At 40.5% G+C, this 24,267-nt stretch overlaps 1 protein-coding gene across 3 annotated transcripts in view; it reads left to right on the forward strand.

The window, feature by feature from the left end:
• The window catches only part of ITPR1 (inositol 1,4,5-trisphosphate receptor type 1), a 331,898-nt gene that overhangs the window by 197,450 nt on the left and 110,181 nt on the right, over positions 1 to 24,267 (forward strand). For all 3 annotated transcript variants that reach the window (XM_049640899.1, XM_049640900.1, XM_049640901.1), the window contains 4 exons: positions 1,077 to 1,197; positions 3,660 to 3,844; positions 7,876 to 8,024; positions 9,014 to 9,125. In XM_049640899.1, coding sequence (XP_049496856.1) covers positions 1,077 to 1,197; positions 3,660 to 3,844; positions 7,876 to 8,024; positions 9,014 to 9,125 — 567 coding nt within the window. The remainder of the gene's footprint in view (positions 1 to 1,076; positions 1,198 to 3,659; positions 3,845 to 7,875; positions 8,025 to 9,013; positions 9,126 to 24,267) is intronic.

The following is a 24,267-nucleotide window of genomic DNA, read 5'->3' on the forward strand; positions in this document are numbered from 1 at the left end:
CTTTCTTTTAACTTTTATGGGCCTCCATTTCTTATTTGTGGCATTAAGGCAGTTCATGTGCTATAGGATTGTTAGTTGAGGCCCCCAATGAGCTTTCACCTGATATGTGACACTTAATAAGTATAAGTTATCCAAACATTGTTCATAGAAGAGGTTCTGAAATCTTATTAACCTGTTGTATTGTCATGTAATAGACTTGATTTTCTCCTTAGCACCATGTTTGTTTTTTTTTCCTTCCATCTCAGAAACTTCTCTACAGTGTTTCACTACTTTTTTTCTTTGCTATATTAGCTCCTGCTGTTTTTTGGAGGGGCTGTGCAAGTCCTCTTCCTACAAACTAAAGTCCAAAGCTACCTGGATCCAGGTAGCTATGGATAGAGACCAAAATTATAACTTTGAAATGCATTCAGAAATCACCATCAAACTGATAAAGTAAATGTTTGAGTTCTTTTATTTTAAAAAGAGCAAAATTTATGCTGTCATAGAATAAATCCTATCATGTAGTTAACTTCCCAGGACTCATCTCTAGTAAATGGATATTTATAAAGTATAATATCAGAATTCTACTCTGTTTATATCATGGAAGACAGTGCTAGAAATAAGTATGCATTCTTGGTGAGATTCACTTAATAGTTTGTTTTTGCTAATCAAAAACAGAGGTTCTACATATAGTGTACAATGTCTGGAAAGAACTTTGGGTTATTCTGCCTCAATCCACTCATTTTATGTATTGGATGAAGTTAAAGCTCAGATGTAAGCTCATTTGCCTCAAGTCAAATAGCCAGTTGGTAACTGGACAGGAATACAAGTTTTCAGACATTGACTCCACTGTTGATTCTTACGGTCAGACTTGAATGGTGTCAAGTTTGTACGTGGTCTTAAAATGCTTCAGATTTTTTTCCTCCTTTGACAAGGCACCTGCTGGAATCCTGCTCATAACTAGTCACGCCTTCCCACTCTTGCAAAGGGTCCGTTACCATTAATTCACAGTTCATTACAATGTCTGTTTCTGATCTGTGTGTCAGTGATCTACAGAAAAGTCATATTGCCTGTCTCTTGGCCTCTCTTCCTTGCAGACTCGCCAGCCTGTCTTTGTGCAACTGCTACAAGGTGTGTTCAGGGTTTACCACTGCAACTGGTTAATGCCGAGCCAAAAAGCCTCTGTGGAGAGCTGTATTCGGGTGCTCTCTGATGTAGGTAAGCTATCAGTGCAGTTGGGAGTAACATGATGACAATGAATTACCTCACAGCAGTAAAGGCCACTCAGTTTTATTGAGCACTTGTTATAGCTCTTCTAGAGTTCCACACACAGGAAGTTGGCAGAGGTAGAATAGGAATGGAGGTCTTCTTGATAGCTAACCCTTGCCTTCTTTCATCTACCAAGCTGGCATCTCCCAAAGCGAAGAGCCAGTAAGTCCCAAAGAGCGAGAGGCTTTGAAAAATACAGGTGCATGGTTAAATGTTAGGCATCTCTTGGCAGGTCCCAGTGCACACACACTTACTCAAGGCCCTGGGAAGTCTCTCTCAAGAAACTAATTTGTTTACTCCAGTAAGTGTATTCAACCACATGGGAACTTTTTTTCTTGCTAAGTGCACATCCAATCCCAGGGGGACACCCTTTCTCAGAAAAGGTACACTGCTCCCTATTGCCTATCAATTGTCACCTCTCTGGTAGCTCTGAAAATGACTGCTCCCTTCACCCTGACTTTATCAGACTCTGTTACTCAGCCCTACTCCCCTTCATAAATGGGAAGCAAGGGGCTCTCTTCCTGCATAAATTTAAGAAAAGGTATCTCTTTACATTCCTGCAGACAGGCAGCACAGAGGCAAGTTGGGTTCTTGGATTATCAAGTAGCTGTCCACCAAATATAAATTGTGTTGATTAGGGTTTCTTGCCTGATTTCAGTCATCCCATCCTGATTTCCTTGATTCTCATATGGTAGGTAATGGTGTCTTTTTACTGTTTATGCGGTACTATCTCACAATAAGAGATGAAGCTTTTGAAAGAGTGTACATTATAGGTTCATGATGTGATATCTTAGATCCAGGGCTCTGAGACTGTATCCCCAAAACCCTGTTCTCTACCCACATAGGATTGTGCATCATGAAGCTCTTTGTTGAAATTTGGGCAGGTTGCTGAGTTGGCTAGCTCAGCACTCATTAGGGAGATGAAATGCTTCAATAGTCTTGGCGGTGATGTGAAAAGACAAAGGGAGTTGATGTCTGCAAAATGGCAGGGCATGAAAGCAGCACAGCACACTCAGCCCAGGAACTCAGACTTCTGTCCCTTACGGAATACCTTCTCCTGACTGAAATCACACCCAAAATTCACTGTTTTCATTGTTCATCTTCTAAAGGGGTATCTAAGGCACATAGTTTCTAGCTGAGTGTATGCTGTGCATCCTGCTTTTTGATATTAGTCATATTTCCCCCCCATATTTCTTACTTGCTGTATTAAACTGTTTGAAATTTGTTAATTGGCCGATGTTTTCTTGCCCCACATTGTGTTTTGTTTTCTTTTGTTTTTACTGGGACTTAAACCTTTGCTTCTCAGATTTCTTCTTCCAGGGTGCTGGAGTTGTTTTTAGAATTAGATGTAGGTAATACCTTCTTTGCTTCTGGTCTTATGAAGCATTGAAGACATGAAATAGTTGTCTTGTTTTTTGGAGGTTGTTGGATTTTCCATATTGAAAAAAAGGATTGTTAGTTATGTTCCTTTTTAAAAAGTTTAAAGTTTTTATTTTGGAATAATTTTAGATTTATAGGAAGTTGCCAAGATAACACACACAGTTCCCCATGTACCTCTCACCCAGTTTCCCCCACTGTCAACATCTTACATCACCTGGGTATATTTGTCCAAACTATGAAACTGATGTTGGCCCATAGCTATGAACTACACTCCAGATTTGGTACCACTTTTTCCATTAATGTCCTTTATCTGTTCCAGGTTTCAATCTAGGCTACCATGTTGCATTTAGTTGTGATGCCTCCCCAGTCCCTTCTGGTCTGCGACAGTTTCTCAGACTTTCCTTGTTTTTTTTAACGACATTAATAATCTTGAAGAGTGCTGGTCAGGTGTTCTGTAGAATATCCCCCCTTGTGGACTTGACTGTCATCTGTCTCATGATTAGACTGGAGGTTTTTTTAAGAGGAAAAGAGAACAGCCTAAATAGAAAGGATAGCTTATGTTATTATAAATATTATCTTTTGTTTTATGTTTGGCTTAAATTGGCATTTTGTAGATTGTTGTATAGAACACCACTGAGAGAGAATTTTTGGAAAAATAGTTTCTTGGAAAAATGAATTCCCTGTTGTGATAATTCTTAAAATATGTGAACAACATGAGAGACCTTAAGATGCCATTCATTGAGGAAACCCATTGAGGTCTAACTTTGACCTGCCTGCCTAAACTTTGACCTAAAACATTTCAACATACTTCAGAGCTACTGCCCCCCCCTCCCCCGCCGAATTCATATTGAGAAGCCCTGACCTAACAATGTCAAAGTTCATTTGAGTTCCTCAGTGTTGACACAAGCATGCAAGTGACCTATTACAGGCATGGATGAATCTGCCTAAGGGTTGATGGGGGGAGTTAAGTCTGTCTTTAAGGCGTCTCCCATGCAAGTTGGAGGCTCATGAGTCCTGTTTCTTCTGTGTAGCCAAGAGCCGGGCCATCGCTATTCCTGTGGACCTGGACAGCCAAGTCAACAACCTCTTTCTGAAGTCTCACAACATTGTGCAGAAAACTGCCATGAACTGGCGACTGACCGCCCGCAATGCGGCTCGCAGAGACTCTGTTCTGGCGGCTTCCAGAGACTACCGGAATATCATTGAGAGATTGCAGGTAATGTCAGGCCCAGAGAGGAGTGAACCTGAACCTGGCCTGAGGTGGTTCCCCCAAAGCAGCGCTTCCATGAGCCAGAGAAAATCCAAAACGGGCCAGAAAGAGATGTCAGCATGTGAATGGCTAGTCAAGCACAGTAATGTGTGTAGGACCCAGAATGCAAAGCTGCTTGGGAAGAGAAAGTCTTCTGGCAAAGTCATGGTCTTTAAAGGTTTTCGACAGATTTCTTTCTTTGCTTTTTTTTTTTTTTTTTTTTTTTTTAAAGTTTATTTGAGAGAACACAAGTGGGATGGGGCAGAGACAGAGGAGAGAAAGAATCCCAAGCAGGCTCTGCACTGTTAGCGCAGAGCCTGATGTGGGTTTGAACCCACGGAACCAAGAGATCATGACCTGACCTGAATCCAAGAGTCAGACGCTTAACCAACTGAGCCACCCAGGTGGCCCTGTATTGACAGATTTCTTCATGAAGAATGGGGACTGCTCTTTTTAGGAAGGAATAATTAAGTATTACAAAAGGATGCTTAGAATAAGGGCATAAGTGCTCCATTTTTTTTTTTTTTAATCACTCTGGGATATTTAGCCTCTGGAATCAGCAGGTAAACAAGTATTATAATGTCCAAGAGAAGAGTTTTCTCTCAGAATGAGTCAAAAGAAAATAAAACCATTACTAAATTGTATCTGTATTTTACTTCTTTCTTGCACGTATGAAGAGATCTATCCCTTTGTTAAGTGGAGAGTAGTGAATATTTGGTGCATGTGAAACACTTAAACTTCAATCATAACATTAATATCTTTACTCAAGTGATTCTCTCACAGGTAGTGCATGGGCTATAGTTGGAGAGTCTCAGCCATTTCAAATGAGCCTGCTGGAATGGTTAAAAGCATGAACTCAGGCCAGTGCCTCGGGTCAAATCCTGATTCCACTGCTTATAAATAGTGTATCTTTGGGAAGGTTACCTCATTTCTCTATGCCTCAGTTTCCTCATTTGTAAAATAGCATAATAATAACACCTACCTCAGGGTTAATGTGAGGATCGCGAGCATTGATTACATGTTCCGGTTATCTGTGCCTGCCTAATGAATAACACCAATTTTTTCATTTTCTTAGTCTGTTTAGAGGTTGACTGGGCTCAATAAGGTGTCTGTTGCTCAGGGTTTTGAATGCAGTAATGGTCAGATGGCAGCTGTGGTTGGACTCATCTTGAACTCTTGCACATGTTTGGCAGTAGATGTTGGGACCCCAGCTGGAGTTGTCAACTGAAATACCCACCTGTAGTCTCCCCATGTGGTCTGACCTTTCTCACAACATGGCGGCTGGATTCCAAGATCAGCATCTCTAGAGAGAGACAAATGAAGGCTGTATTGCCTTTATGACATGGTTTCAGGAATCACATAGCATCACGTCTGTCAATTTCTGTTGGTCAAGGCAGTCACAAGTGTCTATTTGAGGTTCAAGGGAAGGGGATATAGACCAGCATTTGATGGGAAGAATGTCAGTGACACGGTGTAAGAAGAACATGTAAGATAAGATATATTGCAGTGGCCATCTTTGGAAAATTGCGTACACATAAACCACATAGAACAGAGCCTGGCACGTAGTGAACGCTTGATCAATGGCAGTGCTGTTATGATTATTACTGTTACTGTCACTTCTGTGATGACTGTAATAATGATGATTAGATAAAACATGAATCTCTGTGAGGTTTATGTAGCCCGCCTAAAGATTCATTCATCAGCCCCACTCATGCTAGGCACTGGGATACAATGGTGAGCAAAACCACAAATGATCTTTGCCTAGATTCACAAATGATCTTTGCCTAGATAGATTCTCAAGTTTTGGAAGGGAGGTACGTGAGTCAGCTAATCATACAGGTGAAAGTAAAATGGCAGGAGAGACCATGTTGCAGAGAAGTGAGTAGTGCTACAGAAGGATGATAAGGAACCTAATCGTGTCCACAGCTGGAATGGTGATCCAGGAAGGCATTGCTGGAGGAGTGACATTTGAACTGAGATCAGAGGAATGTGTGACTTGCTTGAAGGAAGAAATAGGAGGGAGGGAAACAGCATGTGAAAAGAACATTATACGGGACAAAAGTGTGGTGCACTCAGAGACCAAAGGAAGGTTAGTGTGGCTGGAGCCCATGAAGCTGGGGGAAAAGGAAGCATTTCTTAGGTCAAGGAGACAATTTTAGCCCCACCGTGACAGACCCAGTTCTTAAAGATAATTTGGTTCCAAATAGAGTGTTTCCTGACTCCACTATGTTTTTAAAGGGGAAGGGTATTATAGATTCAGAATTGTTTGAGTGCATAGTACTTTTTTGTCTGTTCAAACTAAATAAATTATCTACGGCCAAACCAGTTTTTTTGTGCTCTTCTTGAATTTATTATACATATTCTTGAGAAGTAAAATAAAATCTGTATGCCCATGTAATGCTTGGCTAGTGGCTGAAAGGGTCCTCATTATCTAATGATTTATCTAATGAATCCCTGGTAGTTACAAGATTGCCTAGGACAGCCAAAGTTATAATGTAAGAACATTCACCTGTGGACTGCTTATACAATTAATCCCCATTGAGACATCCCCCTCACTTAACACCAGCATCTTTCCCTGCCCATTGCTTTGCCATCCTTGTCTGTTGGTCTCTTCTCGATTGCTCACTGTTAAACATTTGACAATACAATGCAAATCAATTGCAATGTAAAGTTCAAACCTTGCAAAAGATGCAGGATTTTATGAATAGAATGTTGAGAAGCTACTTGAATCCCCTGAAAATGCTATAGACAGAGATTTGCCAGAGTTAGGACCAGTGACTACTGAAGAGAACTTTGGGAAGCTTTCAAACTGTTGGAGAAGCTAGGAGAGTTTTGCAAAAACGACCCTCTTTTTGTCTATGCTGTGAATATCCATATGATTTAAGGAGTGTTGCAGTATACTCTTAATTTTTCTGGAGAAATTGCCTCCCCCAAGAAGTAATTTGATTCATGCATTCTGTCTGCATCCTAAATATTATTGAGTGATTACAAATTTTGTCAAATATAAAATAAATAATATAAACCTGTTTTAGTTTTTGGGTAAAAGATAAATCAATTCTTTATGACCATTGCCTATGAAATTTACATCTCCAGTTGAGTTGAATGCATTTCAAGTGCCCTTTCCCATGCAAATCTCTTCGGTTAACTAGGCCCTCCTAATACTGTCCAACATGATGTGTTAAGCACCTGCCTTAGCCAGCTTCTAGTTAAGTTCTGAGTTACCGAGCCATCCAGATGACTTTAGCATCTTTTGAAGATAATTTCTCATCTGTTTTCTGCCATTTGCCTTTATATGGTGTTTGTTGTGTTGGTTTTGCTGCTCTTTCAACTTCTCTCTGTTTTCCTCTCCTACAGCTATGTGTTTTGCATTTGAAGACCATCATGCTATCAGGGTACATGTATTTAGCATGTTGATACAGCATGTTCATTCATTTGTGTTCTCATTTTTGTATGACTTTTTATTATATGAATAATTCATGCTCATTGGAAATAATTTGACAATACTTACAAGTACTCATATGTGGGAGAAAATCAGAATCACCTGCAATCCCACCACCCAGAGAAAACTAGGAGTGATGTTTTGATGATATTTGGTATATATCCTTTGATGTTGATATTTTCTATACAAAATCAGATCATATAGTCCATCCTATTGTTTAACCATTTTTTTACACTCATTGTAGACATTTTTCCATGTGGTTGAATGTACTTTTGTGCATTATATTTTAAAATATGTGGAATGATCCCTTGAGTAGTTTAAAGATCATCTAAAAAGAAGGGCTGGTGGGGCTATTCTTCCCTTGTTTTCTGCATCAGGGGTTAATGCTTCGGATACCTCTGGGGCAGCATTTAATAATTTGAGATAAATACCAGACGTTACTAAAGGTACTCTAACCTAGCCTGGCTTGTGGTCATTTTTGAGGTCAGATATGAATGTTCTCCCTCTCCTGTAGTCAGCCTGGCCTGAGCTGCTCACCAAAGTTGTCCATCTGTTCCAGGACATTGTCTCCGCCCTGGAGGACCGTCTGAGGCCCCTGGTCCAGGCAGAGTTATCTGTGCTCGTGGATGTGCTCCACCGACCTGAGCTACTTTTCCCAGAGAACACAGATGCCAGAAGAAAGTGCGAAAGCGGTGGCTTCATTTGCAAGTAAGCAGCCTTGTGCTCTGGGGTGGTCCGGGGCAGAGCACTGCTGACCAGATGAAGCACTTGCTCGTGAAGAAGCAGACGCTCGCCTTTTCACTTTGATGCATACAAGGTCATGTGTTAGAGTCCTGTGCTGACTTTTCCAAAGTAAGTTTGTAGGTTTGGTTGTTCTTCCCGACACTTGTTTTGGTGAGTTTCTCCTTTTCCCTGCATACCCCATCATTTTTCTTCCACTCCACAAGAACTGACAGAGTGCCCACCATGGGCTGCAGTACAGATGCAGAAAAGTCGTGAGCCTGCTGCCCTCAAAAAGCTCAGATCTCCCAGGACCCCACAAAGGAGTTAGTTAAGCAACTAACACCTTTGTAGTTGCTTAGGTTTTGCATTGGTGCATTACCTAAACAACAGGTTCCATGACCAAAAATCTTCATCTGATTTTTACCACTAAGTTTAGTTGGTTTAACTTGAGAGTCGGCTGTGCCTCTGAGTTTCGTACTTTTCTGGGATGCTCAAGGGACAAGACTGTGGGTAAAGGAACGGTGTTTTTTCGCCTTCACGATCATCTTCATGAGGTTTTTTTATACTTTATATTTTAACAGTGCTATGGGCACTCCTCAGTGGATAAAGTGTATAAACTAACTTGTTAGTGTATAAACTAACAAGTTTGAGTGGACTTCTGTCCTGTTTCTTCTCTTCCTATAATCTTTCTATCACGTGTGGTAGACTCCTGCCCTCTGAGCCCTTTTGCGGTTACTGACCAGCAGGTGTCGCCATTGAGACGCTGTCGAGACACTAACTGGCTGTTCTCACAACAGTGAATGGCCAAGCATGTTTAACCTGGGAGTCCTTGGTAAATATTTGTTCATTTACTGCCTAGTTACAATAAGTTTCTTGTGAAGTTTGTTTATTTATTTATTTATTTACTTACTTACTTACTTATTTAAATATGCTTTCAAGGACCTAATGCATGGTTTTCCTCCTACCACGTTCAGGTTAATAAAGCATACTAAACAGCTGCTAGAGGAGAATGAAGAGAAACTCTGCATTAAGGTCCTGCAGACTCTCAGAGAAATGATGACCAAAGATAGAGGCTATGGAGAAAAGGTACTGAATGTTATTTTCTTGTTAAAACAGGGTATTTCTAATGAAGTTGACATGGGGTTGTGGGTTAGAAATACACCGTAGTTCAGGCATTGACTGAGGGGTTAACTTCTTTCTTTTTTAAAGCTAATTATCTTGTCACTAAGAGTAGCTACATCATATTCCTTCTCTTTTAAAAGGCACATATACTTAGCTGTTGTATAGACTGCTTGCTACATAATGAATCTAATGTCGGGGAAATAGTAATAAGACTTTTCATCTACATTCCCAGCGGGAATGCAGACACCTCTTGTGTATCCCAGCGTGCATTCCTGAGTTTTGGATCCAGCTAAGCATACCTGTGGGTTTACTTCTTTCTGGGGAGATGTTGCACAATCCCTGCAGGGTACTAAGAAACTCCCTCCAGTTCTAACTGGAATTAAGGCAGGCAAACACACCATTTCTAGCTGAGATTGGGAAATGGGCAGTCCCTGCGACAGGATACTTCTTGGCATCGGCAGTGAGTAAGGATGTGTAGAGACCCTCACAGTTTCAATTTTGGTCCAATACGTGGGGAAAAAACAACAATCTCATTGTCCCCCACCCTTTGCCCCCCTACTAAAAAAAATCTGGGCCTCAGTTTAAAATCTCACCAGTTTTCATTTGAAGGTAATAGGTCACTAATTATCTTCAAGCCACTTAAGCAGCTTTTTCTGAATTGGTAAATCGACTGATGTCATTGATTTGTCAAAAAACCCAGTAACTCATTGATTAATCTCTGTGAAGAAGCCTTAATAATTAAATCACAGCCTTCTTTTTGAAAGTGGATAGTTACAACTGTATTATTCCAAGTATAGAGGCCTGCAGGGATCCTGATTTCTAACCTAAGCAATATCGAACATAAATATTAGAGCAATTTCACATATGAAAATCTTTGGATAAGAAACATAAAACAGCAAAGTACACAAGCCCTTTAGCAGTATATATTTCTTCACTGTCTCCAGATTACTTGGCTTTTAAATGTCACTCTAAGTTTTAAAAATACATAAATTAAAAGGTGAATGAATGTTGACTAATTAGGAAATAAGTATCTATAACTCAGGAATTTGATGGTGGAAACCTGCTAGAAAAGAGTTTATAAATACAAATGATAGACATGAAGAAACATTGTACAGATGAGAAATGATGAGATGTCCTGTTCATACACACACCTGTATAGGCACCTACGTAGGTCTTGCACTAAAAAAAGAAAAAGAAGAATAGGAAGGAGCTAACAGCAGAGAATACCAGACAAACAAACGGCATTTTTTTTCACAAGATCTTTATTTTTCTTTGAGTGAGCTTTAAGAAATTTTTAAAAATATAATTCCAGTTACAGAAATTCACTCTTCATAATAAGATAGAATCCACCAAAAGGGCCATAACCAGTTATGAATATATTTGTAGCTTTGGGGGCATAAAACTTGATTTTCAAAGGTTGAGACCAGTTTTCTCTCCTTTAGAGTATCTGTTCATCTCTGTGACTGAGATTTTTATAGTAAACTTGGTGTCTCTACTCCCACAAATGTTACAAGTTGTGATTATATTTCCGTTTCTCTGAAGTTTTCTTTTTTATACCATAGAAAGTAGAAAATCTAGGAGTCGAATCTGTTGCTTGGCAGCCAAGTACGTCAGGGTCTTTGGGCTGTGTGGAAGGTATGCTTCCCCACTGGCTTTCCCTGCCTGTTGGTGCTAACTGGGAGAACATCATTACAGACCACGGGAGATACTGGATCTGAGATGTTGTAAAATTGTCTGTTATAAAGCTCATGGAAAATGTTAAAGCCTGGGGATTTAAGAGGGCAGTAGGTGGAGGTTGTTAGGAAAAAGTAAATAGTTGAGAAGAGCTTCTTAGACCCTGGCTCACATTCTTTTTTCAGCTGGTGAAGAAATTAGCCACACCCAGGCAGAGAGGCTTAAAGGAAAGATGGCATGTCTTTCCAGTCTGGTTGGGGGCTGTCATCCCCCTTTATGAAAGTGAAAATACTGCAGGCAAATGTGGGAAATGCCATGCAACCAAGGAAGACATTCTAGAAACCCATGGTAGTCAACAGTTTCAATGCCTATAGTACATACTTAGAATGCTTCTGGCCCTATGCTTTGTGGGAAAATGCTTCTTAACCCTTCACATTAATGGAACTAAAAAGAGTGGGGGGAGGACGTTAAACTATTTCTGTTTCTTCGGATCCAATAGTGAGTATTAAATTTGTCCTATTTTATTAAGGCTGTTGAAAATGGTTTTGATGTTTTGCTGGCTGTCCCTATTTGAGTAAAGATGCATGATGTAGGGGCAGGCCAGCTCTTTCAAGGGTGGAAGGAACCCAGAGCCAAAGAACTAACCTTTCTCAGGCAAACCAGTTGGCTTTAGTTGATAAAATAAATGAGGTGTTCTTTGGACTGGATGCTCAGGGCACAAGGGCAAGTGTGAAGTCATTTCCGTCTTCCTGGCCCAGTTTTCCTATTAGTTGTCTCTTAAGTGGAATTTGTCCCATGACTACTACCCTTCTGGGATGTGCAGAATTGTTCTGCCTCTCTGCCTTGTCCTGAGTCTTCATGGCCATAGTCTGATCTGGCATTGCTTTGTCCAGCCCTCCGTCCACACACAAGGAGGCCATAGCAGAGAGCTGAAGTGACCTCCCAAGGTCACATGGCTAATGTGTGACAGGATCAAGACTGAAAGCCAGGGTCTTGAATCCCTGTCCTTTCCTCCCACCCCCAACCTGGTTTCCACCATGTTTGTGGGCCAAGTTTTCTTCTAAGCCATAATCCTTAAAGATCATGAGAAATAGATGCCTTTATTCATCTCTACATTTTCTTTTTTATTTTTCAAAAACATTTTTTAAATGTTTATTGTTGAGACAGAGACTGAGCACGAGTAGGGGAGGGGCAGAGAAAGAGGGAGGCAACAGAATCTGAAACAGGCTTCAGGCTCTGAGCCATCAGCACAGAGTCCCACGTGGGGCTTGAACCCATGAACCATGAGATATGACCTGAGCCGAAGTCGGACGCTTAACTGACTAAGCCACCAAGGTGCCCTCATCTCTACATTTTCATTCAACATTTAGGATTATCAAGGTCACAGATAAAAATGAAAGATGAGATCATGATTATTCTGTTAAAAAACGTTGAAACATTGGTGTGCTTATATGGATCTACTTGTCTGAAAAGAAAGCCATTGAGTACTGCCACCCATATATTACTGGATACGCTAAAACATAACAGAATCACTGTAACACCAACTTAAATTTTTTTAATGCCATATGTACCCATTAGTGTCCTAAAGTATGTCTTAAATAAAAATAACATTCTTTGACTTCTTATGTGCCAGCCACTATACTAAGCATCTCTTACCATTTGTCAGATCAGCCTCAGGAATATCATTATTGTTATTAACTATTCTTGGGGGAGAAAACTTAGACTCAGAAAGTTTCAGAAACTTGCCTAGGGTCACACAGCTAATAATGGGGGAACCAGGAATTCAAACTGAGGCAAACACCGTGACTTCAGAGTCCCCGCTCTTCTCCACTGTATCATTTGTGATTGACACCATTTGAAGTTCTCCCACAAGTTTAAGTTTCAATTATGTTACATCATTATGTAAGTGACCTGAGGCAGTGACCCTGACTTTGCTGCACGTAGCAGGACTTAAATATCTAATCTTCAGCTCAGTTCTGACTTCTCACCTAATGAAAACAGTCTCCACTTGATGCCATCTTGCTTTACAAATTATGATTGTCTCAGAGTCATCCAAAACCTGTGGTTTGGCTTAGGTCCCAAAAGAAAGCATCCAATCGGTGAGTAGTCAGTGGTCAGTCCTCTTGTCTTGGTCAGCTCACTGAGAAGTGCCTGTCCAAGAATTATCACGTATGATGCTAAGCTCAGGACTGCTAGAAGATTGTCAAAAGATTTAATCATGATCATTTAGGAATAAAAAAAAATCATCTTTATTATGTCTCTAAAATGCTAAGGACCAGCAATGAGTATTTGTCTCATAGAGTGGTAAATATAAAATACATATCAAAAATGATAACCAAAATAATGTTGGAGTATGTTTTTGTATGGTGCCTACAATGACTTGCTATCCTGTGTATTCAAAATTAATAAACTTTAAAATCATATCAAGACTTTACCACCACTCTTTGTATGCAATGCCTACTGAATTCTGCTTTTAATCCACAAATTAAACAATGTCTTTATTTTAAAAAACAACAAAAAACTTCCCATGGCTAAACATCTCTAAAATTTAATCTGAATCTCTCTTTAACTCAAAGAACATCTAAAAGCCCCCTAGACCCATATGCCCCTAGAACATATGTTGTATGTTACATACTGGCTCCTCTGTAGTCTACTGTAGGTTCAAAGAGCTTGAAAAGAAATTCAGAGGCCAAGAATTAATTTGAAAGGGTATCTCAGAATTTATTTAAAATCTGTTTTCTTGAGGTGCCTGTGTGGCTCAAAGGGTTAAACGTCCGACTCTTGATTTTGGCTCAGGTCATGATCTCAGTTTGTGAGATTGAGCCCCAAGTTGGTCTCTGTGCTGACAACACGGAACCTGCTTGGGATTCTCTCTTCCCTCCCTCCGTCTCTCCCTCTCTCCCTCTCTCCTCACTGTCCTCACTCTCTCAAAATCAATAAATAAACATTTAAAAAAATTTTTGTCTTCTGATAGTAGTAGCTCTTTTACTACCAGAGAGTTTTTGACCTCAAGTAATGTCAGGGTTTTCATTTCATATTAATTGGCAGAACCTGTTAATTTACTAATGCTTCTTTTGTCTAGGTGAATAAAGTATTTCAGGATTTCTAATAGGAACTTAAATTTGCAAATGTATTATTAGTGAACCATAATATAAATAACTCGAGGGTCATCTCCCCCCTTAAGCACAATTGTGATTAATGCTCTAGTTGTTTTCTTTTTCTTGAACCTGATGCTAATAAGTCACTTACTTATTAACTAATATCACTTGCGTTGGCTCTAATCATCTTTGGGGGAAAACATTTCTTTTTTAATAATAGTAACCAGGATATGGGGCTTCTAGTCTTAGGATATGTCGGCTGGCCTGCCCCTACATCATTTCATATTTGCTGAAATTGAACCTGGTTCTGATTTAGCCCAAATGCAGTTTAGGCCTCAGATCCCCCCTGAATGGTAAAATGAATGGAAAGAATGAATTTTATCCTTAGCTGAGTTGGTCACCTGTAGTCTTTGGCTCTCCTCTTTCCCATCCTCTTCTGAAAGATTGTGGTTCTTGATTGGGCAGTTTGCCCTTGCTCCCAGCTCAGTGCAAGTTTTCACCTGTGCAGGGGAGAGGGAAGGTGCGCCTCTGAGCTCTTAGTTAAGTGACCTGCCAGGTTTGCTCCCTGGCATGTGAACACGGTGGGGCAGCATCCTGCCCGTCTGTTCCTGAGCGGTGGGGTTGAGAGCAGATGTCACTGTGAGCTGTGGTCGTTAGTGCCCCCGGTGCCTGCACCCCTTCGGAGGGTCACCATGTAACAGTGCTCCACCGTGGGGAACTCAGCGCTAAGAACACGCTGACGCAGTTTCTAATGCTTCGCTTGCTCTTGTTTCCTAACGTTTCCTTCTTTTTCTCCCCCTTTTTTTCTTTTCCAGCTAATTTCCATTGATGAATTGGATAATGCTGAGGTCCTAATTTCATTTTTTTTTTTAAATGTCCCATGGTGATGTTTCCATGACATCCTTCCAGTGAACACTGTGGTCTGTTCCTTAGTCTTTGCAGTGTCTAGTATCTGACTTTTGTGTAGTGTGCCTTCTGGGCGTGAGTTGAGTCCTTTGTGTCTGTGTTAGCATTTCCCATGAGTTTGTTTGCCATTTGTCCTTGGAGATCCCATCTGAGTCTAGATAAAGATTTTCTAAACTGTGATAAGATTTCCGTCATTCACTGTTTAGAATCTCAACCGAATTTGTGGTTGATGCTGGTTATTAACCTATTCCTAAACTCAGTGTTGATATTCATAAAGAGCTTTTCTATCTGCACATAAAGCACCAATACAAAAAGAAATAACTGCATTCATATAGTTTGAAAGTAGTAAAAGGAGAAAAAAAAACAACACTATTTTCTTGGTCCCCATGTTGGAAGGTATTGAGTGTGAGGGGGTCCTAAAAATTTTTGCCAAAGTGCATTGTGAATTCCAAAATACACATTGAGACTTTCCAGCTACAGACTTGAAATGGGATTAGGAATGTATTATTACCACGGCTTTACATCTTGGAAAAATACCTAAAGGTCAAGAAATATAATTGTCATCTGATGGTTTCTATACTTAAGTATCAAATTAGTTTTACTTACCCAGAATTATCCTGGGGACCAATGAGTAGTCATTTTGTTTGGGATTTGGGGATCTCTGAAATATTTTTTGTTTGGTGAATATTTTCAGCATTTCCTGCAGTATATTTAGGTTGCAATAAACATTTGGTAAATGGTACTAGATGTATTAATTTGGGGAATTAAAGTATATAAATGAAAGAGTTTAATTACTTGGCAAATTGAGCGCCCTGGAAAATAATTGTATTAGACTTTTAAAAATCACTTACCTGGCCTACTTTTTTAGATACCTATTATTTCTATTATTTCTTTTGACAGGCTAATTAACTCCTTATTTTTGGGTAGGATAGAGCTACCAGATAGAATATGTTGTCTATTCTAATATCCACTACCATCGTTTCAAAAATATTAAGAGATGTTTCAGATGTATGTAGGGAGAGTTTGAATTATAGACTTAAAGCAAGTGATGATGAATTTCACTGTGTTCCTGCAGGAATGGAGCTCAGAGAGGTTAAGTGACTGGACTTAGCTCGCACAGCCAGATAGGCTAAATGGAGGCTAGCACACTGCCGCCTCAGCTCCTCACCTGGTGTATTTGCTGCTCTGCCACAGTAAACTCTGTAAGCAGAGACTTTTCCTTATATTAATCCCACATGAACCCAGGAGGAGGCCATACCCTCTAGGATGAATAGAAGGGGAGAAAAACAAAAGGCTGTGTGGTGGGTTAATTAATAACTTTACCCATAGATATTTTTGCCATTTCCTGTCTGGTTTATTCTCTTCCTGGTGTGTCCCTGAAAAATACCTAATGCCGACTTAGCATGTCAGCACCTTTTGTTACTCGTCTTTCTACCTGGTATTATAAATGCCTCACTGATTTGAACTCTTACTCTTAAATACTGAAGTTGTATTTCTACTTGCTTAAGTACAAATGAAGTCAGAAAAGAAGATCTTCCTTCACCGGAGTCTGCAATGTTATTAATATACTGTTTTGCACCATAGTAATCATTTGATGTGTTTGCTTGCTCAAGATAGGACTTGGGTATCCTGGCTGGGAGTTTATTGCTTGCTTATGGAAAGATTCCACAGTTGGAGCAGGTGTGTTTATAATTATACTCTAGGAAATAGAATACTGTCTGTTTATAAAAGAAGAATGTTCTGGCAGCCGCTTGGATTCTTTGAAAATTCCCTGAGGAAGCAACTGTGGATCCCCTCTTCGTTGTTACCCCTGGCAACCGTCAGAGCCCTGGGACACCAACACTCTGTCCCCAGTCCCTCAGGCTGTTGGATCTGGTCCTCTAAGCAGAGATGTCTGATTGGCCTTTATCATCAATGGCTGTTCTGGAAACCACCACTGCTCCTGCAGCTTCTACTCTACCCAGCCTTTTGTCAGTGTGTGCTGGTGGAAGCCTGCAGCACACAGCTGGAGTTCTACAGAAGCTTAATGAGAGAGTTCATGCTGGCCCAGGATACAGACAAGGCATCACACCTAACTTGGAAACCACTGTTCCATTCTAAACATGGTGGGGAATCGCCCCCGGAATAGTGTAAGACATATGTGGTAATCTCATGATACCCTGACTGGGGAAGGGCCACTGCCCTTTGATGATAGAGGCCACTTGGGCATCTCAAAGAAGGAGATGTGCTATGAACGACTCGTAAAAACAAAAAAGAAAAAACAAAAAACAAAACAAAAAAAACCAACACAGCGCCTCTGTGTCTCTGTCAGTGCTCTGAGAAAACAGGGTGAAATGAGGTCAGAGTCATGGAGTCCCTGCAAGGAAAGGGCATGGTATGGGGCCTTCCCAGCTGTCTTGTGGAACAAAATTTCATTTGAAACTAAGAAAAGAGAAGGTTTCTTCCTTCCTTTTCTTTTCTCATTCCTTTTTTCTTTCTTTCCCTTTTCTTTCTTTCTTTTCTTTCTTTTTTACTTTCTTTCTTTCTTTCTGGCAAATAAACAGGCACAGTCTTCATCCCCCTGATTTTACCTTTTCCTTGGGGTGTTGGTTGAAGGGTATAGATTGGGTGAAGGAGAAAAGGAAACACCATACTTGGGTTCCTTCAGCTCACTCAAAGTTTATAGTTTGATGAATTGTTATATATGTATACACACACTTCAAGGTAGTAGAGATTTCCATCACCCTCAGAAAGTTCTCTTGTCTACCCATTCTTGGCTTTCAATGGACACTAATGATGCCAACAACACTGAGTTATATGAGTAACATTTGAGTGCCCGTTACATTCCAGGCACAGTGCAAGGGGATATGAATATGGTGATGCCCTCACATAAGCACAGCGTCTGCCCTTCTGAAGTACACAGTCCTGTGGGGGAGACGGGCAGTGGTTAAAATTAATGTTCAGTGACAACTGTCAACTATGAGAATTGCTAGCATGAAGAAGTACACGGACTCATGAGAACATAGAGTTTGGGAAACGTCTACCTGAGCAGGGAGGTCTTGTAAGAGCTTAGGTCAGGTAGCAACAAGTGGGTAGCACCAGCAGGTGATCGTGTAAGTCACCTTTCTAAAGTGTAAAGTGCTGTGCTAACTGACCAGATGATTGCGATCAAATACTCCAACTTGAGGTGGAGGCGTGGGCAGAACAGTAATCCACCTCATTTTCGCGTATGTGTCTATGAAAGGAAACAGTGTTTTTAGATAAGTATGTGCTATAGCTCAGTGGAACATGCTGCGTTTCTTCGTATTCAAGATGTGATCCCCATGTAATCACTGTCACTTGGACCCATGGAATCTGCAGAGCCACCTGTGCCAGCTTGGGCTTCCTGCATCACAACAGAAGAGCTAGAGTGGCATGCCCACTTGTTCAGGGTGGCTGCAGCCCGCTAACGTCAGCCCTCAGCTTACCCCACTTTGAGCTGCTTCTGCAAGCAAAGGATGCCACCAACGGAGAATTTTGTACGATTCACTTGGGGTGGGGCGGGGGGGTGGGGGAGAAGAGAAGAGAAACACAAGAATTATTAAATTTCACCTTCAGGGGGCGTTCTCATGACGTCCAACCCAGGGTGGAGGTGTCCTACTTTTTTACATTGCTGTGAACTGCTGGGTTGGGCACCTGCCAACATTCAGGCGGCAGTTACATAAGAGCTTCTTTTTTTCCTGGAATTTAGGCTCACTGCTGATGTGTGACCTTCAGCAGCAATTGCCAATAAATGCACTGGGGCTGTTTACTGTTAGACACTAGCAACCATAGAACAAGCAAGCTCAATTCAGAGCATACAGAAGCTGTTGCAGAAATCTCTGGATGATTTGAGGTTTTTTAGTGTTTTTTTTTTTTTTTTTGGTAGTTTTTTTTTTTTTTTAATATCGTGAGATTATTCCACCATGACTGGAATTGTATAATTAAATCAGATGTGTTTTTTAAAAATGAATTTATCTGAGTTCCAATGAACGTGTTCTGTAAAGTAAAGGTGAAACTGTCATTGGGACTAAATGATTTTTACTTCTTTGTTTCTAAAAACAAATACCATTAATAAAGGGCATTGTGTTAGCAAGTGTGATGGTTTTAAATTGTTCTGGTAAAATGCTTAGGTAACCTATGTCAGCTCAATTTTCTTTAAAGCTTTCTGGTCTCGTAAGGTGGGTTTGCATAGGCTCATGAAGGACAGGTTCCTGCAAACATATTTGCAAGCCTGTTCACTGTTGGCTGCTTGGTTGGTTTCCCCCTTTGAGGTTTTGAGTGGGTGAAGAGGAACCAGAGGCTGATTCAGGGGTACTGGAGTTCATACATTCCCTTTGGTGTGCTGATAATGAGGATCATAATACGCTTATATTTCTTAAACTGTATTCAGTTTCTACTAGGGATGGTCCATGGAAAAAGACTTCATCTTTCAAAGGAAAATTCTAGAAACCTATGGTTAATAGGATGATTTATGTTGATGGCAGCGGAAAACAAAAGGTTTTGTTTTGTTTTTTTTACAAGGCTGTGGTCTCTGCTAGTCTGTTGGAGGCATACATGAAATGTATGTATGTATGTGAACGGATAGTCTTGTACATACACCGGAAATAGGTGTATAGTCTAGGAAGACTAAGAGCTGTTTGTTTTTTGTTTTTTTTTAAGATGAGAAGGTATGATTTCCTTCATTTATAGTAGAACTTCATCCTTTTATAAAGTGCTAGGTACGTCGCACATTGAAAGTGAGCATGCCAGTGTCTTAGAAGCACATAGGTAGTTAACCACTCAAGGACCATAGTTGTGATGCCTTGATTTATGGCCTCATCCAAGGACACTTGGGATTCAGTGACTTGAGATTGATTTTGAATTTGTCTTTCAAAGCCAATCATTTAAAATCTATTTTAGTTTAAATTCGTTTAAATTTTGCTGACCTTGTCTAAAAGCAACGGGAAGACTTAAGATGAGAGAAATAAGAATAGGCAGTAGGGCGCAGTAGTGGGTTTCCAAGTTGAAAACCACACAGCATCAGACTGTTGTGCATCATCTGCTGGTTCGGGAGGCTTTGCCTTGATTGAAGATGTCAGCACCTGAAGATAGTGACTGATCCTGGGAATAGGGTGGGAAAGACCTGACTTGTCCGAATTCAGACATGACCGTTTTCTCTCTCTCAGCATCCTTCCTTAACATTGAGGATGATGCTTCATGTAAAAAAAATTAATTTTATAACGAAAATGTGCTGAGAAAAATAACCTCATGCATTTACTAAACATTATCAATTGCTTTTGGTATTTATGTAGCTGTTATCTTATTTGAACAATGTAGCTTATTAGGAATATGCTTCTATTTTTCAAAATTTCAAGTAATTGCCGTGAAGTAACCTCATCCTCAAGGAAATAGAACTGAAATCCTCATAGGAGGGAGTGCTGGCAAAGGCCGTTGGAGTTTTGTTGTTGTTGTTGTTGTTTTTACCAAATTATATGCCACGTATAGTTTGGCCTTTGCCATGCCTGAACTCATTTTATGTCCTAGCAAGTTGTCTTATTTAGGGGACTGGCTCTTAAATGTTACGAAATGAAGTTTACTAAAAATACACCAACGATTAATGTTTTAACTGGAGGAAACCCTAAAGAATATGTGCTCCAGTCTCCTCGACTGCAGGTCAGGACATGGAGGCCCAGAGAGGTTCAGTGACTGGCTCAGGTTCACATAAAGCCGGTGCCTGGATGAGCTTCTGGACACATGACCCTGTGGAGCACGTTGGGTGTTTCTATTCTGTTTCATGAACGGATAGCATTAAAAAGGTGTCCTTCTGTTTACATAATGATTCCCAAGGCTGCACAACATCCTTTGTTGTCTCAAAAGGCTTCATGAAATGTTCAAGGAGAAAAGATAATTTTAATGTCATTTTTGTCTTGGAAATTAATTGCAAAACAAGCATGACAGTGGTCTAAGGAAGCAGTGGACTGACTGTACAATCATAAAGCCTATCAGAGGCCACTGATGCCTGAGTGATTAAGAAATAGCCATATACTCCCTATGAGCATACTAAATGTACTCACGATGCTTCTTCGGACACAGAGATGTCAGACAGGAAAATTGACAAAACTGAACCAAACCCCACCACTTCCAGGTTCTCTCTTCTTCATTTCCTTTAACTTTTGTTTGGATTGGGAAAATGAGCAAGACGGTAGCTCTGGGGAGTTCCTCCAGTAAACCCATGCCTAGAATTCTTTTGTTCTAATCATACAGGATCACTATAAAAGGATATGTTAGTGAGAATGTAGCCAGAGATGACATGTTTTTCCATTGATACCTCCAACTGCTCTAAAATGTATGGGCCATTACCTTAATTCTCCTTTTTCTTCTGTGTCCCTTTCGCACTGAGATAGCAAAAATGTTTACACAATGTTAATTCTTTAGCCTAAAGCATACCAAATAAAACAATAAAGTGTTTTCTTGGGTTGTGATATTATTTATGTCTTGAAAAGACCTATAACTGACCTGGCCATACTTCCTTCCTTCTGTCCTGCCACTCTGTGTATCCCCACCCCAACAGGAAGCTCAGTGCTCTGGAGATACATTTTTTCCTTCCCCTGAGGTTAGGGGAGTTGTGCTCATGTCTCAAAATTCTTCTGTCCATTATTGAGTGAGCAGCCCTCTCTATATGTCCGCACTGTCCCTGGAGAATTGCTTTAATCTCTGTACTTAAAGAGATCTCCTATATTTTTTTTCTTCATTTTACCTGTTGGAAATAGAAAACAAGATACATCATGATGTTGTATAATAACATTCTCACATCAAAAACATCGTTTCTATCTGGGGGATCAAACCAAGGGGGTGGGTAGCATTGAGCTGGATTGAGACACCACCAGACTTCACAGGTATAGTCCTTCTGTGCTTTCAACACATCCCCTGGCTCACCACCAAACAGCCACAACCGAGCCTCAGTACAGGTGTGCTATGTCACTGGAGCACTGCTAAGGCAGGCCAAGGTCACTCCCTTGCAGCAAGAGCCTTGGCCTCATTCCATAGTCCCAAACTGCACCTTGAACCAGCCAGCCGTGCCCTGTGCGTGACTTTGGTCCAGGGAGGTCTGGGTGGGGTCTGGCAGTTACATCTGACATCAGTTCCCTGCTTGGAGCGCGTGCCCTGTGGAGGACAGATTGGTGGTGCTGTCTTTGGCAACCTTTGGACCCCTGGGAAGGAGACTGCCCCCGAGACCTCTGTTGTCATTACCCACCTGTTCCTCCCTCCCTGCACCTTTGCGGATAGCCCTGGAATAGCTTTTCCTCTCTTGATGATCAAAACACAGGTGTGCAGCGATTCTTTGTTTGGCATCCTTTTTTTTTTTTAAATACAGATTTGCTCCTTGGTCATTAGTAGTCTTTCGTTTCTTTGCTTATTTCAAATAAATTTCCCTATCTCGGGCCAATTGTTCTTCCATCATGACCACATTTAATCCAATTTAAGAGAGAAATTATCTATCTCCCTGCCTCGGTTGCTGAAGATGTGGTATAGCCAGGTCACCTCATCTTTGATCTTGCCTTCTGTGTTTTGTCCTTGAGTGTTGGTCTCTGGACTTCTTTGTACCCCACGAGATTCAGATGCCATAACTAACATGATTTGTTTTACTCCCAACTAGCTACCACAAGCTCCGGATTCTGAGAACTCCACAGAGGTGTGTGTTGCTTACCTATATTTGCAATGACAGCAAATATGGGTGTTTCTCAGTTGTCCTGGTTGAGTGTCTGAGTTGTTGTGGGGGAATTTCTGTCCTGGTGGTAGATACAGGAGGGAAGTCTTCTAGCTGGGCTGGGAACTGATGGTTTCTGTAACTGAGGTGGCTCTCTCTGTAGAAAGAATGTTCTGAGTTGCTGGAGGTAAACCAAAGTGTCCCTCCAGGTGAGGAGATAGGGCTCTGTGAAGGCTTTCACACAAAACTGTCTCCCTCTTGAAATGTTCTTTTGAGAGACTCTGGAATGTCAAGACCTTTCTTTTGTTACACAAAATAAATTCTGGGTCCTGTGCAGAGATGATGCACATTTGAAGTTCTGGATATTAATGTATAGTTTTGGTGAAAGCTGCTAATATAGTCAGTTTCACATTGCACTCTTTCCCTTCTTCTTGCTAACTAATCTTGTTAAATGAGGAACTAGAATTAATTAAGGCATCTAAAGTCTTAGAGATGCTTTCTGGGGCGGCATATTTCTAACTATGAAAATTTACTTTCAGAAACTATTCTAAAACCACAGTAGGGTAAAGCATGAATGAAGCGCACTATATTAAAAAAAAAAAGTCTAATGAAGATCTTAAAAATGAAACCGATTACCAGGTAGCTGAGTTGCAATGTGGATGCTCTGTAATAATCAGTCTCTAATACGCTGATCAGAGCACGTCACTGTTAGCAGCTTGGATTAGAATGCTGTGTACTGGTGGGTCGGGGAGAGCCAAGGTGCCGTGTATGTGTCTGTTCAGAAGTGTGTGCATTGATGTTCTTATGCATGTGCCATGCAGTTAATGCATGTATGAATTGTGAGGACCTGCCCTGTTATGTAAAAGTACATAATATAACATATGGCAAAAAAGTCATAAGTCTGCTCACTTTAAACAGTGCATCAGGGTTGGGGACAGGACAATTGTTCAGCATTCAAAGTAATCGAGCATTAATATGTGTCTGGGAAAATTTTTTTAAGGGCCTATAATCCTTTTGTGTAACTCTTTGCTCAGTCTGAGCTCTTGGTGTGTTTCATTTGTGACTGATACTGAAGATGGTCATGTCTGCCTAGTGTTGTACTTAAAATGGAATTTCTGCATGCTTAGCAGGAACTTGAACCGAGTCCCCCCCTGAGGCAACTGGAAGACCATAAAAGGGTACGTAGTCTTGGATGTTGGGAGCTAATGACCATAACACCTCCCTCAGCCATACACTATAATTTAAAGACAGCTTTTGTTGGTGTTGATATTCTTAAAGCGCTAACTGGCTCAGGACCAGTCACAGCCATTTGTATCAGTGAGGGTAACTGGAGAGTCTCCCTCTTACCTACCTATAGGACCAGTCTCAAATAATGACCAGCAAGCTAATAAGCTTTTTGTGACCTCTTTTATTTTTCTGTAGTGGCTTTCTAGTTAGGTGAAGTCATAAATATTTTTTTGTAAGTCATTAATGATCACTATGGGTAATTTATAATAAAGTATAGTGAAAAACTTGGTAATTGTACTACTCAGCTATAAAAACAGCTAACGATATATTTATTCTGCTCATTTTTTACACAGATGTGAATGTGTGCCCTTGAGCATTTTCACTGTCCTTGGGATTAGTCTAAGTGTACAACTTGTGTACCTTTTGTCATTCAATATTATATATGGTCATTTTCTTTGAAAGTCTTTGAACGTTAATAGCTGTCTAAAGTTCCACAAATAAGCAAGTAGTCTGT

The sequence above is a fragment of the Panthera uncia genome, chromosome A2 (genome assembly GCF_023721935.1).
Source record: "Panthera uncia isolate 11264 chromosome A2, Puncia_PCG_1.0, whole genome shotgun sequence".
NCBI lineage: Eukaryota > Metazoa > Chordata > Mammalia > Carnivora > Felidae > Panthera > Panthera uncia.